The 19,758-nt window shown below is 43.1% G+C and overlaps 1 protein-coding gene across 1 annotated transcript in view; it reads right to left on the bottom strand.

Moving 5' to 3' along the window:
- Positions 1–19,758, bottom strand: part of LOC115332172 (neprilysin-1-like) — a 102,493-nt gene that overhangs the window by 58,413 nt on the left and 24,322 nt on the right. Inside the window, exons 5-6 of the mRNA XM_040216231.1 lie at positions 15,740–15,936; positions 1,647–1,829 (exon numbers count right to left, since the gene is read on the bottom strand). Coding sequence (XP_040072165.1) covers positions 1,647–1,829; positions 15,740–15,936 — 380 coding nt within the window. The remainder of the gene's footprint in view (positions 1–1,646; positions 1,830–15,739; positions 15,937–19,758) is intronic.

Here is a 19,758-nt window from a genome sequence, read left to right as displayed (position 1 = left end):
GGTCCCGAGATCAAAAGCTAGAATCAGACACGTATTCTGAGTCTCACACAAGGAGCCTGAAGGCGAAACTACACTTTAATACGTGAAAGGATCCATTTCTTCCGTTAAATTTAAGGTTAAACAGGATAACATGGTACCATCTCCTTAGGAACGTCGCTGACTTCTTGCGCTACTGATATTGTCACGGGCGGTGACGAAAAAACAATAAACAAACAGGAAGAAATAAACATTTAATGCGGCGAACTTGTGCCAAAAATAAAAGTGTACAAAGGATAATAACAGAGCGTCGCGGGCGTCTATGGCGGCGAAGCAGCAAGATCGAACGCTGGGGCGAAACTGACTCGACAAGGTCGCGGGCGGCCTCTTATCTAGGGTGCGTCACTATCTTGAAGATTCGGCGAAAGCGGCTCGAGCGTCGCGCGCTCGGGGCGAGAATGTACATGCACTTTCTAGAAAACAAAAGCAGGAATAAATGATAGAAGTTACGTCTTGAACAAAAATAAACGAGAACTTTCTAGAGGTCCGTGACCGAGCGTTGCTTTCTCACCAGTGCGGCTGAGGGCTTTTTCGTTTTCAGTTAGGGAGCTTTTGTTAATGTCAAAAATAAAAACTTCTAAGGCTAGTGGTTTTCGTATTTCTTTTATTTTTTGGATTTAGGAAGTCGCAATACTTTAGCTCTATTTTAAACACGCGTCAATTTTCAGCAGTAATATTTAAAAAAAATATTTGCAGTTCCCTAGCAGGAAACAAAACGTTAACATGACTCGGAATGAAAGAAAATTGTAGCACGAAAATTAAAGGGGCACTGACACATCAAAATCATATTTTTTTTTATTATCCGAAACGATTGAAAACGATGCCGGGACATTACCCTCAAAATTTGAAATTTGGGAGTTCAGTATTTGTGAAGTAAAAAAACAATTTCCAAATGCCGAATTCGAAGTTCCCGCGCGATCGGCGCCGGTGCCTTGACGTCAAAAATCGCGGAGACCTGAGAGTCGACTTTCTTTCACTACTCCCTGCTGTTGCCATGGCGACCCAAAGCGAGGAGGAAAGGAGTGAGCGGCGGCGTTACGGCGGACCGGTTTTGAGCGGTGTCGCCTGTTTTCCGTTGGAGGATACAAATCCAGGAGACGGCACCACAACGAACTCCCGATTTTTGGTATTTCAAAAAGAAGGGCCGTAGTGCGTTCGCAATTGCGTTAAAAAACATGTTTTACGATTGCCGTAATTAAATGTTATAGAGATGTCGCCTACAAAGCTTCTAAATTTCCTGATTTTTGACGTCACCGATCAAAAGAAGCGAGGAGGCGAGAGGCGGGAAAATCAAACGCCAAAAATAAAAAAGCGCGCGCGCGCGTGGGAGAATTTTTTTTTGCGATGCGGTTTTTTTTGCTTGTCTATGACTGCAACTTGCATCGTTTTAGACAATAAAAATAAATACGACCTTTGGGGTGTCAGTGCCCCTTTAAGTTTTTTTAAAGAGCATAAAAAGCTGGTTCTGGTCGGTGACTCTTACACTAAATAAGAAAGTGGTATATTTTTTAGGATTACTTTTTCATGTGAACGAAGGCAACTTGCTGTGTGCAAATGTACGGGTCATTGTGTTTGCACCGTTATCTAGGTAATTCAAAACATATACTAACACGTGCTACATCCTCCTCGTAATCAAATATGCTTTTAGCGAGCTCATCCTTATGCTTGCTCAACTTTGGATCCAGAGTCTCAATAGCACGTCCAATGTACTGTCGGTATTTCGCATCATCCTCTCTGCTTAGTGACCGAAGCGCTTGATCACTGAGAGGGTACGTCCAGGATGGCCGGTCCATCTGTGCGTATTAGTAGAAGAGAGTGTGCCCAAGCAGCACAGAGTTGGCCAAGCATTGGCCAATGGCTGCCAATGGTCCTTTGGCCAGTGGCCAGAGAGTGGCTAGCTATTGACCGATGACTGGCCTTTCTCTCGCCATTGGCCAATGGCCACTGGCCATCAGCCATCGGCCAAGCGTTGGCCAATGAGTGACCACTCTTTGGCCACTGGCCACAATACCATTCCCAGCCACTGGCCATTGCTTGGCCAAATCCGTGGTGCTTGGGTGTACACATGCCAGCTGGTTTATGTTGCTCATTTTTGGAAAAACTATAGACGACAGACGAGAAAAGGAACATGCACAAAACGTCTAAAAAATATGTCAGTAATTCTCATTAAAGAGTTCCTTTAGGCAATCAATCTTACCCGCTTTAAAAATTAACATTTTATTAAGGAATGTCAACACAATAAATATCTGAGCCACATAATAGCAACTCATCTCCACTTATTATGTATTAAACTAGACGCGAGGTGACGTGAGGAATATCAAAATTTTGGCCACCTTTTTATGAATTTCTGCCTGTGAGGTTTATTTCCAATAGCTATTCTATTCAATAACATGGTTTTATCAAACACGAAATTCCGAGTACACATCATAAATATCATAATTAGCATGACATACGAAGTTTACCTATACGTGAGTATACTTAGCTTTATTTTATGTGCATTATAAGCAAATAAAAATTCTGCCAAAAACGTTGTGCGTATTATATGCCATACTGCATACGATGCTCATAAAATACCATTGTTTAAAAAACTTCATATCGTACAGATTCCGAATGCCTATAAATATAAACTTTGCATTACCTATAAAAAGTCTTTTCATCACAAAGAAAACGTGTTTCTGTCTATATCCCAGATGACAATTAGAGATCCGATTTATGATACAAGCAGCGGATAAACGTGGTTAGTGCCGCACTCCAGAACAAATTATGGAAATCAGATGTTGCAAAATACTCCTCTCCGTCTTTTAAATCGTTTGAGGGAATTAAAAATGGAACTTTTGTCAATAATAAACAAATATTTGCTTTGATTTTTTGCTGAGCCTTCAGTGTTAGTGCAGGTGCATGACGTGTGGTGATTTTCATTCTTCATTGCTTTTTGTTTTATATGAAACCGAATAATTACATATCCAATTTCTTTTTGTGTGCTAACTGTTTTGTGTCCTGTCTCTGCTGCTGCTCAGAGAAGATGAAGACATGTCAAGCAAATGCTTTTTTTTTTTTTTTCCCTCTCCAAATGACGAAAAATAAAGAATTTTCATTTGATTTCATTTGAAAAAAGGCCGATTCCAGTGGAAGCTTTAGGTACTACAAATATTCGAAGTGCTCATTTATGAACAAAGTAAAACACTGAATATGCACTGGTTACGACAATCTGCAGAAGAAAATAATCCTCACCCAAGTAAATCTGACAATACATCTATAGGAGTAGTGAGCTATTACGAGTAAATTTAATATCATTCATGTATATACAATAATTAGACGATTGTTGTTTAACCGCAGGGTCATTCATTCCACACCACACGATCATTGTTTAAATTTAAGCCTCGCGGATTCGATTGCAACACTTTTTATGCGTTATAGGTAACGCAAAGGTACCTTTTCCAAACAATTTTTATTATCGCTATTTTTTTACGTCACTTTATATTTGGTGGAAAACAAACTCGAAGGGATAAAAAGCAACGTTTTCCTGAAAGGCTTCAAAGGAGACAGCAAAATGAACATCGTTTCCCGTAGGTTAATATTCTAGTCTATGGAATCCAATACAGTTTGTCACACATTCCTGAGTGTCTTGAAGGTGCAGATGCTTTAAATATGCTCTAAAGAGCCTACCCCGAATAAGGGTATATTTGTTTACAAACGAGGTTAGCTTTATTTGCTAAACTGACTGTTTCGGTGTGCCCTGCGGGCATGTTTATTTTCTCTCACGTTCAGCTATCTCCAAAATGAGATGTTTAATTTTTAAACAAAAAATACTGGTAACTTGTAGTATTAGAACAGTAACAGTAGAAGCATGCCAATCAATCAAATGAATCAAATCACATTATTTTGTAACAAACAAAGCATTAGTGAGATGGACGACGGAAAAAAGCTGCAGGCCTGCAGCTTGACGTGTTCCAGTGTCGCCAATATAAGGTAACAGCGGCCTTAACACGAAGAAAGAACCAGACATGTACAAATTACTCAAAAAAGGTAGTTAAGTTACTGAGTATCGACGCCAAAAGTAATTAAAGTAGAGTAGAAATTACGCATTTCTTATAGTAATTGAGTAAACTAATAACTACTGCAAAAAGTAGCGAGTTACTTTGAAGTTACTTTCGAAGTTACTTTTTTATATTTTTGTGGCAGCAAAATTAAAAGCAGTTTTGATCAATGAAAGACCCTGCGAGCCTAAAATTAATGCAGTCTATTTATGGCTTGCGTTGTCGCCAAAATAGTTTATTCGCTCGCAGAAGCAATTGACTTTCAAAGTTCTTGATAGGGGAGTTTTCCCTTTTTCCTTCTAAAGACGTCCCCAGCCAAGCTAAGAAGACGTTCCACCGACGGGCTTGATTGAACGGCAGCATTGAATTTGAGAAACAGGCTGTGCAGGGTCGGGTAAGCGAGTGTCGGCATCTTAGGTATCCATGAAGAAACATGTAAGGTTTGCCTCGGGTAGAGGGTCTTTTATAACAAACTTTCCTCCTTTTTTCTTTTTTCTTCGTCAAGTTGAGATTGTTATGACTCTTTATTCCGGCGTCGTTCTGAGAGTACGCTGAGCGAGTGCACCAGACCGTCAAGGGTTCATGTCTCGCGCCACGACGATGATATCATCCGGACAACTGCGCGTCCCGTTATAGTGCTAGTGCTACGCTCCTGAAAAAAAAAATTGTTTTTGTTTAACAGAAGATGAACCGAAGTATACTTCGCCGCTGACGCCGGGTCCAACAAAAATATCTCCCAAGGGTAACTCCCCATCCTCGCCGGCGACTACAATATTCTGACGCGCCTGACATGCCTGGCAAGTAAATCGTTTTTAACAAAGAGGAGGTCTCCCAGGCATGGATGGTCGGAAGGACGCGAAGGATTACGTGAACAAGCATCGGCGCTCGTGTGCAGTTGCAGCTGGAAGCGGGAACGTGCTCCCATGAGCGGATTATACGTGCCAGGGTTTGTGCGCGGGATAGTCCGGCTTTCCAAAGGCGTATGCGCTGACGACAAGGCGACCATGGGAACAGGCGCCCAGCTGCGAGGTCATTCCAGTGGCGCCTCCCGTGGAACCTACCGCTTGAGTCAGAACTCACTAAAGACAGACAACACGAAAACAACAACAACTCTTGGAGTGTCCCCGTCTTTCACGGTTGCAGCTGGAAACGCGGCGCCTGCGTGCATTACAGGATTAGGTCAATACCCGACCAAGGCTTGTTAAGAATCTCTTCCTGCGTTTGTGCGTGCCGGTGTTATGTTTTGGCTGCTCGTCGCCACCTTGGCCCAAGGACGCCTTCCCGAACAAATGGGCTCCTTGTTCGGGAATGCCACTTCATCTGCCGGCGTCTTATTCATTTCTGCGCTCAAACGTTCGTGATGGGCAAAATTAGCACTATATAATTTCGAAAGTAGTTAGTAATTTGAGTAGAAGTTACCTGAAAAAAGTAGTTAAATTAAACTACTAATTACCCAAATAAAGTTGTAATTGAAAGTTACCAAAATACTCGAAAAATTTGTTAAACTACAGTAGTTTGAGTGGAGTAGTTGAACTACGTCCAAGTCTGGAAAGAACACACACACAGATACATTTGCATAAACGTGCATATACGCATATAAAACAAAAAATAAAGAATATAATATGGTGTTTATTTATTAAAAAGTGTAATTGAATGGTAAGACTACCCACAGTGTGTACATCGACATCACGTAAATACAAGGTATTTAATAAAGCAGTAGTTAGTGAAGATATCTCTGTTCAGGGAATCCAGCTGAACTTACAGAAAATTATAGAGATAGGACAAAAGGCAGCCGATCGGCTGAGCTACCAGCTATTTATTGACCTTTGCTTCTTCTTCTACCGGTGTTGCTACTAGGGATGCCGCAAACGATTTCGAACCGAAGTTTCGATAATCGAATCAAGCGGTTGGAAAGGTTCAAAAGATTTTGAATTTTCGGCCTTTCCATATCGAAAAAGTCGACGAAATTCGAATTTTCGAACTTTTTAAACTAAGACGTTCGATGCTTTTCGAAATTTCGAACTTATTACGCTGCAAAATTCGGTGCTTGTCGAACTTCCAAACTTCTTGCACTAAAAAGTTCGAAGCTTTCCGAACTTTCGTACTTCCTACTAAAAAGAATTCGATAATTTTCGAACTTTCGAACCTGTTAATTTTAAGAATTCAAAAATTGTCGAATTTTCGATTTTTGAAAAGTCAAAAGGTCGACGAACCTCGGACTTTTAGGGTAAAAGTTCGAAGGTCGTCGAACTTCGAAAGCCCGGCGGGTGGTTTTTTTGTATTCAAGCAGTGGGGGGGAAGGCACATTCGTAATTTGTTTTCTCGCATACATGTGGCGCCACATTCCTTGCGAAAGATAATGCCGTTTATTTCAATCGTCTGGAATGCTTGCTTTTAAAGAAATAGATTCCCGAAGGAGCGAGGAAGGACGACGGGTTTTTGACAATTGTCGTTTGTGCCATATTTGAAGCACGCTATAGCCAAAGATATTTATGGTAGAGACGTTAAACTTTTTAAGAATGATCTATGTATAGCCTAGGTAAGTGTAGTCTTAAGATATGAGTACTATTCTTCAAGACGAGTTTCGATGAAATATCCAAACATGTATCTATGGGCAATTATGCCCTAAACTTGGTATTTTCTTTCGCCTACGTTGTTTGAGGTATCGCGTTTAAATTAACACCACAGCCAGTACATATTATTACCATCTGCAGAATACAAAATATTGTATTATTGCTTTTTTTTCACGTTGAGGAGTTTAGATTTCTAAAATTGTTCAAGTTCAACACGTCATAAAAAACATTTTAAATTTTTTTTTCTCATTTCACGTTCCTGGGACGTGTTTTTTTTTTTTTTTTGGCCTGTACACATTTTGGTAGGAGAAACTTGTTTCATAGTTCTGGGCCTGTGAATATGCAAGAATACAACACTTCCCGCGGGTTCTTGATAGTTTTTTCTCTCCAGCTTTTCATTCTTCCAATTATTGTTTTGTCTATTTATTGATCATTTTTTACCAATGGCACAGTTATTTAGGTCAAAAAGACATAGCTTTGACCTTGCGATTCACCGAGCATGTGACGAGTAGTGCCTTCTGACAACGAGTTTCTAAAAATGACCATCTAGCGACCTTCTATGCAGTGAAGAGCGACAGTAGTTATACATATGCATAAATAATGTCAGATTAAAATAAGCTCGACCACGCCCTCTTTCCCCGTATAGTTTTCTTTAAGTGTCCGAAATATCTGGGGGGGGGGGGGGGAGAGGGAGGGTGAGAGAAACTGGAGCCCCCCCCCCCCCCCCCCCCCCCCGGTTTTTCCTCTTCCGATGCCACTGGTATGGTAGAACGCTCCTTCTCGGCCTTAAGTTGTTTCAGCTTCTGTGCATTTTGCTCGGCGTTTCTTCCGCCCCGGAATATAAACCTCCAAGGCAATTACAAAGAAAAAAATTGTCAAGGTGCAGGCGACCTGGTGTATGCTGTTCATGATGCAAAATCCCGAGACTGGGAATGAATATTGCAAAAAAATAGTGTAAGAAGAAAGAAAAAAGGGGACAGGACAATGTCTCAAACTCATCTGAGTTGAGTTTGAGACGTTGTCCTGAGCTGAGTTTTCAGCTGAGCTGAGTTTGAGACGTTGTCCTGTCCCCTTTTTTCTGTCTTCTTACACTTTTTCTTTCAAAATTCATTCCCAGTCTCGGGATTTTTCTTCATGTACAAACTAAACTTAATGTATGCCAGCGTCACTCGGGCGGCGTTCGATCGGATTACTACCAGCGTGCAAGGGGGTAGGGGTGCAATTTGCCAGATCGCTTCAAGGTTTTTCTGAGCGTCAACCACCTGCCTGCCCCTGGCCGTTTCGAACTAGATGAGTATCGTTAAACAGTGCGTTCATGTGATCACTACTTCGTGATGCACGTTAATGACCACCCCGGGCTGGCGGTCACAATTACTGATCTATTGTCACACGTCACTCTGCGCTGGCAAATATTCCAACACACAACACATATTCCGCGTCAGGTGATGCCGCCCGTCGATTAGGCATCGCATTTCGGAGTTTGAGGAGCCGCCCTCGGATGCAAAGTGCACAACGGGCCTGCTATAGTTACGCACTAGCGGCACTGCCGATTATCAACACGATGCCCGCCGTTTCTCCCCTTGCAGCTGAAAAGACAGACGAGGGGAAGCGGCAGCAACCACTGTTCTTCCTTTGGACCTAATCATGTCAGCTATCGTCGGAGGTGTCGTGCTGTGCGGCAAAGAGGCGTTAAGAAGCGACGCCAGGTTGTGGTGCGAGAGTTCAACTTCAGAAATTGTTTTTTCGCTTTCAACAAAAATTACTTTGAATAAACTTCCAGAATCAAAAGACAATCAATCGCTCTTCCAAACCCACCATATATTGTATTTTACTTGGACCACCTCAGGTTAAAATAACCGGCTGCTTATGTGTCAAAACGCACTTTTTTGCAATTCAGGATTTTTTTTTTTACTGCGATATGTTTAATCGAGCGGTTCAAACATTTTTTATAGATTATATACCTGGAGCGGCAGCCGGTAAAACGTTCTATTAAGTCATCGGAGCAATTAGATATTTTTAATAAAATAACAAAAATCCTAAAATTTCCATAACAAATTGTGTTTAAAAAATATTTAAATTATACAAAACTGCAGAAGCCTAACTACACCGCAAATCGAAAGCCGAGCAGATTAAAAAAATATTGTTAGCTGCTTCATAAAAAAGCAGATTTTTCATTAATTATGGAGTGATACCTACTTTCACTCTATTTTTGAAAGTTGAAACCACGCTCACGCCATTAAAATTTGTTTTCGTCAAAAATATTTCAGGGTTGGACTACGGACATTGCGGCAAAAGGCCATGAATTATTTTTTTTAGAAATCGAAGGTGGTCGAGCGCAACATTCGGGACGTTTGACATGGAATGACCCTCCTTCTGTTGTTTCTGCCCCCTTTTCCTTATCTATGTGAACAATGACGCCCCTCAGAAACTTCGTTTCACTTAATTGTAGGATGATTAAAGGTGAACTGACGCAGTTTTTTTTTCTTTGATGGCTAGGGCCTCTAATATTTGTCTTGCGAACCTGCTCCTGTGATGTCTTAGGATGGATGCCAGCTCGAACCTGGCCTTGCACTTGCATGCTTTGCAATGACCAGCACCAATACTTTTAGCTGCTCATTGTAAAGCATGCAAGTGCAAGGCCAAGCTCGAACTGACATCCATCCTAGGACAGCACTAGAGCTACTAAATGAGCTGCTCTTAGAGTGTCGGCACTCCGTTCCCGGACATTGTTGTGGGCGCTGCTATTTTGGTTCGTATGCAGAGCATGCGGACACAACTGCCGATCGTCATGATTGAAAAGTGCGACTTCCTTGGTATTAGATTCGGTGTTAGGAGCGTCATGTAATATTGCTTTGTCTGTTGCAAAGTGTTTAAACAATTGTGGAGGGCGGAAAAGCGTTTCTCTTGATTTCTAATAAAGCTTCACAGAACTGACAAACAGAATTTTAGGAAAGAATACGGCCAAGTGTTAGCTACTCTGAAGCGTGGCTTATTTTGTGGCACTAGACACAACAAGAACAGGTTCGCACGAGAAATATTAGAAGCCCTAGCCATAGAAGAAGAAGAAAGCTGCGTCAGTTCATGCTCAGTCAGTTTAGAGGTGGGCTAGTTGGTGGTGCAAAGTACAGATGTAACTAGAACAGCGCAAAAATCAAGCACAGGTAGAAGATGGGACACAGACACAGAGCTGTGTATCTGTCCCCTCTACTTGTTCTGGTGTTATTTGCGTTGTTTTAATTATATGTTTACCACGTTCAATCCCTCTAAAGCAAAATGAAAATAAATTTCTGCAGGGCGCCAATGTCCATGTAATAAGGAAAATGGGGGCAAACAGCACAATGATCGAAACGAAAAAAAAGAAGACTTATCAATAGCAGTAGCTACACCAATAGAAGAAAAAACGAAAATTTAAAAATAGTTGGTAGCCCAGTGATCGGGTGTCTTTTCTCCTCTCGCTATAAGTTTATGTAACTTCAGACTGTTCCACTAAACATGTGCATCCAACTAGCTCAGCCTATACCCATCGTAAGATATCGTTGACGTTCAGAATTTGTTATTGATGAAGGATACGCCCGCTGGATGAACAGACTATTTTTTTTTTTAAATCGCGGTGCATAACAGACTATATTTTGTTTTATAAATTACCAAAATCTAAAAATGCTTGTATTTTGTTATGGAGCGTTGATAATTACCAACCACTCTACGATTTGATAATTACGAACCACTCTATATGAATACAGATTTGAAATATTAATGATTTTGTACTTTAGACATTCTAGTACTCCCGTGAACTATTTGTGTCAAATTTTGTGAATAACCCAGATCTAATAGTGCTTTAGACATTAAGGCTTCGCCATTCCCTATGCACAAATTAGTCCAGTCAATGTTAGGCAAGTTGAAATCCCCGGCTAGGACAGGCCTAGTGTTTCTGCTATGAACATGTTCGCCATAAATAGTCATTTATACACGTAAAATAATCATCATTTGACATGGGGGGGACGATACACAGCTCCAACTATAATAGAATGTTTATCAAATATTATCTTACATAACAAAGATTCTATGTCCAGAGCAGGCGTCTCAACACTCCTAGGTTCTTTTTTAATGACAATGGCAACCCCCACGCCACGAGTCTCCCGGTCTTTACGAAAACACACATAATTGGGGGGTATAAAGTCACAATCTTCAACAGAGGCACTTAACCAAGTTTACGTTGTTATAATAACATCAGGTTCATGCTCTAAAAATACAGCTTTGAGTTCAGCCCGTTTGTTCAACACACTCCTTGCATTCAAGGTGATGACCGTGAGCGCGTCAGGAAAAACCTTGGTTTTCAGGAGATAATGTCTGCCTCAGTTCTTCCTCCAGTTCCCAGCTGTCCCGGCGCGGCAGTCGAGAGTTGAATTCAGGATTCCATTAGAACATACGACCTTCAATAGCCATTTAGTCGTATACCAACCGAACCTTTGAACCTCGATTCTTTCCTCGCGTGAAGCTTCCCACAGGTGTTTTCTAATATCTTGAACATGTTTGTAAAAGTCTTCACTAACGGAAATGTTCGTGCCTCTTAGCCTGTTACAGTTTCGCAAGATTTCCATTTTTTTTTGTAGTCGTAGAAACGTACTGTAACAGGCCGAGGGCTGTGACGTTTTTTGCCAAGACGGTGCATGCGTTGTATGCTTTTTCGGATTCACGTTAACTTTATTAAATACATTCGACTGAACCGTCTCGGCGAGTACCGCTGAAGTTTCATTTTCTTCCTCAATTAATCCAAAGATCAAGAAACTATTGCGCATCGAGCGGTTTTTTAGGTCGTCGATTTTTTGCGTTAATACATGAACAGTTTGCCAGAGTTCCCGGACCAAGGCCTGCAATTCTACAGCACTCTTAATTGACAATTCGAGATTCACCAACCGAGCATCCAGATTTCTTAAAATTTTCTGTGTTTTCATTTACGGATTTTTGGATAGAGCGATGAACTCGTTTAATGTCGTTTAGCACTCTCATGTGTTTTTTTTGCCCATCAAGGATCATTGACAACTTTTCCTCGAGTAAATACTGTGGTCCAGGGTTCATCTCGACGTCACCACTTAGAAGCAGAAGATATTTTACAATATCTAAGCACTCTAACGTCATGGGAAGCAGTTTGTGGGGGCACGGTACAACAACAAGGCACAGACAACTACTGCGTACACCACAACCCTTGTAGCATACCTGCAAGCAGGCGAAGACGAGTGGGTTAGGCATCTTGTCGCAAAGCGTACCTTGCCCACCACTGGCACCGTGCAGTCCGTTCCAGTGTTTTATAGCACCCCGAGGCGTAGTACTCGTTGACGTTGATTGGCTTGGAGTGACGTAGGTAAGGGCCGTGCGCACCGTGGCCAATGTCTCGCAGATATCGACGTCCCGTGCTGATGACAAGACATGTCCCACGCTGCTTGCGTTGGGCGGTTGAAGCTTGAATGGCTCGAAGGCCGCGGCATGCACACAGTTTTCCATCGCTTGAAAAAACAGTACCTGAAAGCAGGCGAAGACAAGTGGGTTAGGCATCTTGTCACAAAGCGTACCGTGCCCACCACTGGCGCCGTGCAGTCCGTTCCAGTGTTTTATAGCACCCCGAGGCGCAGTACTCATTGACGTTGATTGACTTGGAGTGACGTTGGTAAGGGCCGTGCGCACCGGGGCCGATGTCTCGCAGATACCGACGTCCCGTGCTGATGACAAGACATGTCCCATGCTGTTTGCATTGGACGGTGGAAGCTTGAATGGCTCAAAGGCCACGTCATGCACGCAGTTTCCCATCGCTTGAAAAAACAGTACCTGCAAGCAGGCGAAGGCAAGTGGGTTAGGCATCTTGTCGCAAAGCGCACCGTGCCCCCCATCGCCAACATGCCAACACAACAACCAGAATCAGTAGCCTTTGTAGCATTATCAGTCGTTCTGGCGTTCCGTGCACCATAGTTTTAGATGATGTAACGCAGTCCACAAGTGAATCGTTTGCTACATTTAAGAAAGAGAACAACATTATGCCCCTCCGAACAATTCCTTACCATCCACAATCCAACGGAGCAGCGAAAAGGGCAATTCGAACAGTGAAGGAGAGATTCCGAAAAATGAAAAAAAAAAACGAACATTTAAAACATTCTGACACGGTTACTTTTTAACTACCGACGGACGCCGTAGATTTCCTGAAGATTATCATCAGATATACTGCTGTGTACCCGATAAGATCTCGTTTGGATTCATGTTTTCCTCCAACCATCGCAGAGCCACGGGGCGCACGTGACGACTGGATGTTGCTACCTGAGACGAGCGTGCTCATGCGTAACTGAGGTGCCACTGATAAATGTACGCAAGAGCGCGTAAAAGCAAATGAAGGGCGCTCCAATGGTTTTCGTGAGAACCCGTATGATTCGACGCCACATCAATCACTTGCACCATCGTAACGACCCAGCGGCAAGGAAGCCACCGGACGCTATTGTTGGTACACCACTGAACCAGACAGAGAATTTTTTTAGCATCACCGAAAGAAGCATCGCCCCAGCCTGCCGCAGACCTTGAAGGGCAGAGGTCTACTCAACCGTCTCCGGAAAGCAAGGACAGCGCGCCAATAGATACGGCGGCTACACAACCGGCTGACGTCTTAAAACATGCGCTAAGGTGATCCACGAGGTCACGCATGCCGGTGGTACGTTTCCATTTTTAAGACATGTTGTAATTTAATTCCTAGGTCACCTTCCGAAGCGTTTCGGCTGCTCCTCCCGTTTCTCCACTAATCTTTTGGCATTAGCCGACAGTCGCACGCTTTTCTTCTCCCTTCCGAAGGAGTAAACTTAACAACCTATCAGCTTGTCTGTCTCGAGCGGTCCCCGGCGCGCTGTTGCGTTTCTACAGTGAGTATGCTTTCTTTGAGAGTTGTGAGATTTTCGATTGAAACGCGTTTCTGTAGGTGCATAGTACCACTTAAGCTCATGCTTTTCTAATGCCAACGCCGCTTCACGTTTGACGTGAAGCGTTACCTCCGATGACTATTTCCCTTCAGAGAGCGTTACGGTTGAGGAGCTGGTTTTGGCTATCGCAAAACTGAACTCAAAACTATGCACAGGTTCTGACTGTATTCCTAACTTTATTGTAAAGGGCTGCAGCGAAATGTTTACTCCTATTCTTTACAAATTGTTTTACTTGTTTCTACGAAATGGTATCTTTCCAGAAAACTACGTATCCTGTAGCTCTACGACTCTGCACTTGGTTCTTTTACATCTGGTAATTGTTGGGATGTTAGTAATTCTCGTACAGTATCTTTTTAGATGCATTCTAGAAAGTATTAGAGAAGGCGATGTGAGGTCTCTTGAGTAGTTATTAAAAAAAAGATAACCTCTGTGCTGCATGGTTTCTTTCAAGGCAGATTTGTTGAGACGATCTGTGCACATGTTCTAATTATTCTATTCCCATAGCTTAAAGTCGGGGTCAGGAAGACAGTGAATTTGGACATGTCCATAGCTTTCGACAAAATCAAGGAAGAACTCTTATTACTAAACCTTGAAAATTGCAGTCTTTGTGCTGAGTAGATTGCCTGGTTCGAGAGTTATTTGCATGAATGACAGAACCACGCTAGAGTATCTGGCTACTTGTCACGCAATTATATCCATTTATACCACGGTTTGAGCCGTGAGGCTCAAGTGTTGTCTTTCGTTGTTTAGACGTCATAGCCGCGGCAGACGCACTGGCGCCGCCGCGTGCCCAGCTGTGCGCTTCCGTTGCGCAGTAGCCAGGTCTGACGCTGCACCGGAGCCGCTGGATAGCGCCTCTCATTTTGTGCGCGTAACCTCACGCTACGTATATCCTGGCATAGCCGAGATAAGCCACCGCAATTTTTTTTTTGTTCCGCTCGCTGCTCTGTACTTTAAGACGAGTTGTTTTGTACATTTAACTTTTGGCAAGTAGTAGTGAGTGCCCGCGGTGAATTCCCGTGATCGGCTCCGTAAAGAATACTTCCAAGATGTTGCGTGAAGAGCTGCCACACATGTCCTGCATCTGCAAGTGGCATTGTGCGGCAGAGTACACAAGTTTCCGAAAGGGGGAGTTCAACGGGTCGGGATCAATGGCTGGCTGCAATTCCTGTAGAACAGTTACGGGAACCTCGGAAAGCGGACGCTACCCGATTCATATGTTCCTTGCATTTTGTGGAAAGTGACTACATTGAGTTCGCAGGTGTCGAAAATGGAATCTCATACCATTTAGTTAAGCGACGTACCCTCCACAACAATTGTTTTTTCAGTGATAATTGTAAAAAAAAGAAATGTGAACATCGCAAAATGTATGACAAAAAAAAAGAAAAAATGGTATGCCCAGATTAGGAATCGAACCCGTGCCCTCTGCGCGCTAAGCGGACGTCTTTCCACCGAGCTACAGAAGGAACTCTATCACATGTAGTACTGCAGCGGGTAGACTGTATGTCGGAAGTTTGCTGCCGATTTCCCTCCAGTACATGCGCTCTCGGCTTGAAGTTGGGCAGCATCACGCGTTGTCCACATTCGCACCTAGTAAAGCAACCATACGCGTGAGTATCCAACTCGAAATACGCCCTTCGTGCTTGACGTTTGAGCGAGCGATGTCTTCAGCCACGAGAAGGGACGACGGCTCGGCGACGTCTTCGTGCAATCGGCTTGCTGGTCGGGCGTGTCGTATGGTATGAATATCAATTCTTTTGATTGGTTCAAAATTTTTCTTTTAAAGGAAGACAGATTTCATTAAAAAAAGTATTAGAGGCCGGACTCGCTCGCGCTCACGTAAGCACGCACCACCTTTTCTTGACACCAACCAACTGTTTGCAAATTAAAAAGTTTGACCGTTAAATTTTGGCCATAATAAACCGCCATTTTTACTAAATGTTATCTTTGCGTGTTTATAAATTTTGGCACAACTTAATTTTACACAATAATGAGATCAATGATATCCATTTCACAATTTTGAAAGAAGTAGAACTGAGCTCTAAAAACTGGCTAAATGATTTTTAAAGAAACTTTTCCATTTGCTTTGGTATAAAAACAATGACGGTGCATGACATCACATATCTTATAATGTGCAACTCACGTGAATTGTGTACTGTGAAACTTCGAAGATGTTGACGTCGACAGTAATTCTAAAGAGTCCACGATAACCAGCTTCCTTTAACATCTTTGTAAACACGCCCTTAGATCGAGATTGACTTTTCGTCTGTGGCCATGATCCAAAATTGAACCTTTTCATCAAGTTCTTTATTTCAGCAATCTCTGTCCCTCGTGTGACGGCTAAAACAAAAAGAATATCATGAAACATAATATAAATGTAATATCATATAAAAGTGAAATACAATGTTAGTTACGCGCGCTTTCAATAGGCACGCATAACGGAAACATGAACGCTAACTTCAGATAGCCAGTGGGCGGTACTTAAATTGTTTAATTTCAACAAAACAAGTTGCTTATAGCTATCAAGTTTACTTGGTCGTTACGGTTTAACGGGGTTGTGGTCTATTTTTTGCGCTATGCTATAATGTTTTCTCTTTTAAAAATAGTTCGTTTAAAAGAAGTACGTTATTGTTAGTGTGCAGCCAGAACCCTGCACGGTTTTAGGTTATACAATATGCTTCACTGCGGCTCCAAGGCAGATATACTATTTTATTTTGTACATCCAAATCAAATAAACATTTTATTTACATCATGTTATATAATCTTAGTCTATGTCCAGTCAGTTCATAAAAGCAAGCGTAATATTGCCGCTTGCGTGGCGAATCTGGCATCGCACGCGGAAGCCACAAGGGACGGGGTTCAAGCACCGCCTGGTGTAATCTTTCTTTTTTTTTTTTTTAATCTCTATTCTTCTAGTAAATTCCAAAACCATGCTCGGCAGTCATGAAGTATTCAAGTTTTGAACATTCGTGAACTTCCTCTTGTATAAAGAGAGTGGTAGCGCGCTGCTTTGGGAAAGTCATCCTTCGGTTACCGACACGAGGCACGGGGTGCCACGTCTGCATAAGTTAAAGGCTCAAGTGCGCCTGAATAAATAGTTAGTTTTAGTTATATATCATTCATTCATCACTTTCACTCCTTAAAGGGGCACTCAAGTGGTTTTTGGGGAAGCTACTTTTTGGTGCCAATAAATGAGCATCTTCAGTTTTAGACGGCAGAACGGCCTATTAATCACGCAGGAATAAAATACGTGCGGACTCTTCTCTGTTCCTGCGCCGACCAATGAAATTGTCGTATGTTTGAAAATTTTGGCGCTTTTTGCAACGTTTCGCTAAAGAAACAATTTTCAGTTCATTTAGATATGTTGTGCATGATAATTTCACAAGACGTAAAATAGTTCTAATTTAGAATACGCGATACTGCAATTATCGTTTCGCAAACAAGGGACTAGGTTTTCTCTTTGCCTTCCTCCGCGGGGGGTGAATTTCCCGTTCCCTCGGGAAATGTCCGCGGAAGCGGACGTTTCCCAAGGGAACTTCATGATACGTCCGCGGAAGCGGACGTATCATGAACTGCAAACATGGCGTCGGTGGAGATCGTCGACGTGGACGGCGTGGTGAAAGCTCATCGTTCCGCGTAAATGCGCTATCCGTGACTGTGAATTTTCGTCGTGTGTCGCTATGATAACCCAGCACGTACTAGAAGGGAAGATCCACCCACTCGTGCGGCGATGTCGTAGCGGCACTCGCATGACAGCAGTCATGTTGGCGCCCGTGCCGTCGTGTTTGTTTACTTCGACTACAGTGGTGCTTTCTAAACATTTGTGTCCTCGAACATCGCCCGGATTTCTTATTTGGCGCATTTCATGCGTATGCTCAAGTTCAAGGTATCACTGGCGCGTACTGTATAAAAGATGCGAATTTTCACGCATTTTCATCATCGGAAACAAGTGATTAGTGTTAGCAATCCTGAACGCTCGCAACGTCTATCTGATCATGAAATCATATTTCTACGTTGCTATATCGCTGCTTAGATTACATCGTCTTTTATAATCGTAGAAAAGGCTTGTGGCGATATTTGTACTATTGGCAAAGTATTAGAGTCATGATCATCCAAGACGGCGTACTGCATTCTTTTCTGTTTTTTTTTCTCATCCACTGTACCCTGCAAGCCTATCATGAAAAACAAATAAAGATTTAGGCTATAGAAAACTGTCTGTCGATATTCTGTTACGGCATTGAGTGGCAGTGCCTCCCGTTTTTAGAGGCGCCGCTGAAACAGCTGACGGAGTCGTAGAAGCGGTCGCCATGCTGACGGCCCGCTACGCTTAATTGTTGCAGTGGTTGCAGGTGTAACTACGCGCGGCGCCGAGTGGTCTTTCCGGTCGCTCCCGTTGCAACAGACGCGCTCTTTGCAAATGTTTGAACCAGCCTTCCCCGCCCTCAAGAGGCGAAAGTCAACGTGGCGGCATCGTTTGACATCACGTACCAGAGGTTCGCTGCTATGCCAAACGTTGGTTTGGTTACGACTTGCCCCAACCGCAAATCGAGAAAAGCCCGAGAAGGTCTGCGTTTCGTCGTCCTTGGAACCCGTACACGACTCCGAAGCGCTGCTATCGTCCACATCGCACGTCGGAGTGGCGCCATAGGAAATCATGCCCAGGTCGGCTGTCCGCCGAAGAATGTCAACCTCTAACGGCGTCAGGCCCTCGAGCGTAGAGAACTCCGCCATGATCGATAGCTCGAAAGGCAAAAAAATTCGGCCGGTGCGGCTACCTCGGGATCACTGCGCGACGGAACGTCGTCCAAACACTTTGGCCCGAGATCGTTTTGGTATACGTGCGATGACCAATAAGAGTGGTTTCTTTTTCGGATAGATCCGAGGTTTGGCGGCCTTCAATTACATTTTTATTAAAGAAATAATCACCGTATGACTATATTTTTTGGTTTTTAGGGATACTCAGGGCGTCTAAATTCCGGTGTCATCATCAAAACACGAACTCAAAAACCACTTGAGTGCCCCTTTAACTATACTACATACATATAACTATAGATTTCATGTAATGTTTTATTACAAACACATTACAAGTGATATGTTCACTAAGCAGGTCAGGGAGCTTGGTGACTGCTGTGTCTTGGTAGTGGGCCGACACCGGAGTGGCAAGATGAATTTCGGTTTATTGACATGGGGCTTGATGCGGTTGCGAGCTCTAGCGCTCGACTGGTCCAACACTCCCCGCGTAAATTCACTGACGCCCCTTTATCTATATACGGGGATAGGGAAAGATAAGGAAAGGGGCGTCTCTGTAGCATAGACACGTCGCAATGAGTTAGCTATTTGTTTATCCGTGGTGATAATTAACTGTTTATTTTTCACCACACAAACACTGCATTCTTCCTTACCTAGAAGATGGTACAATTACAATTAGTACATACGAAGCAAAACTTTCATATGTAATTAGTACAGCTTAACAACCCAAAGACTTGTCCGCAATGTCCGGATGCACAAGAAGTGCACTATGTGTACCGATCCGGGTTGCGTCTCTTTCGTTTAGGGTATCGAAGCTGCGATGAGGTTTCGCTGCCCCTGGTAACTGGCGAAGGCGCTGTGTCGTGGTCGATGTTTTCTAAACGAGTCTGTTTCGTGATATGCCACCTGATGTGAGAACCTCTCTTGTGTCTTGAAACATTCTGGCAGATACTCGCTCATAAAGTCGCACGGCCCGAAGGGCCGTGCGACAATCTGGTATTTTGTTTAGGAGAATGCAATGTAGAACCTGACTGTATGTCGCTGCTACCTCTTCCCGACAACTACGGAAATGTAGATGACGACGAGCTAGCAGCCTTTTATGCACTTCGGTGGGAAACTTTTCGTGTGATAAGCTCCGACATGGCGCGAGAAACTTCTCGAGACCCAACCTTATGGCAGGTGCTTCATTTTCTTATGGGATAGTGGCCTGAGCGTGTAAGGGATTAAGCAATAAAACCTTTCAACTCAAAAGTGATAGAGCTTTCTGTGAACCGAGGATGTTTATTTTGGGGGTATGCGCATTGGTGGTTCCTTCATATTTGGAGAATACCAATCTTGACGAGCTGTGCAGAGCACACCCAGGCGCGGTGCGGATGAAAGAGGTGACCAGAAGCTACATCTGGTGGCAAGGAA

This window comes from Ixodes scapularis, unplaced genomic scaffold (assembly GCF_016920785.2).
Source record: "Ixodes scapularis isolate PalLabHiFi unplaced genomic scaffold, ASM1692078v2 PGA_scaffold13__105_contigs__length_92229423, whole genome shotgun sequence".
Classification (NCBI taxonomy): Eukaryota; Metazoa; Arthropoda; class Arachnida; order Ixodida; family Ixodidae; genus Ixodes; species Ixodes scapularis.
Note: the sequence above shows the minus strand (reverse complement) of the source record. Positions and strands in the feature narration are given on the sequence as shown.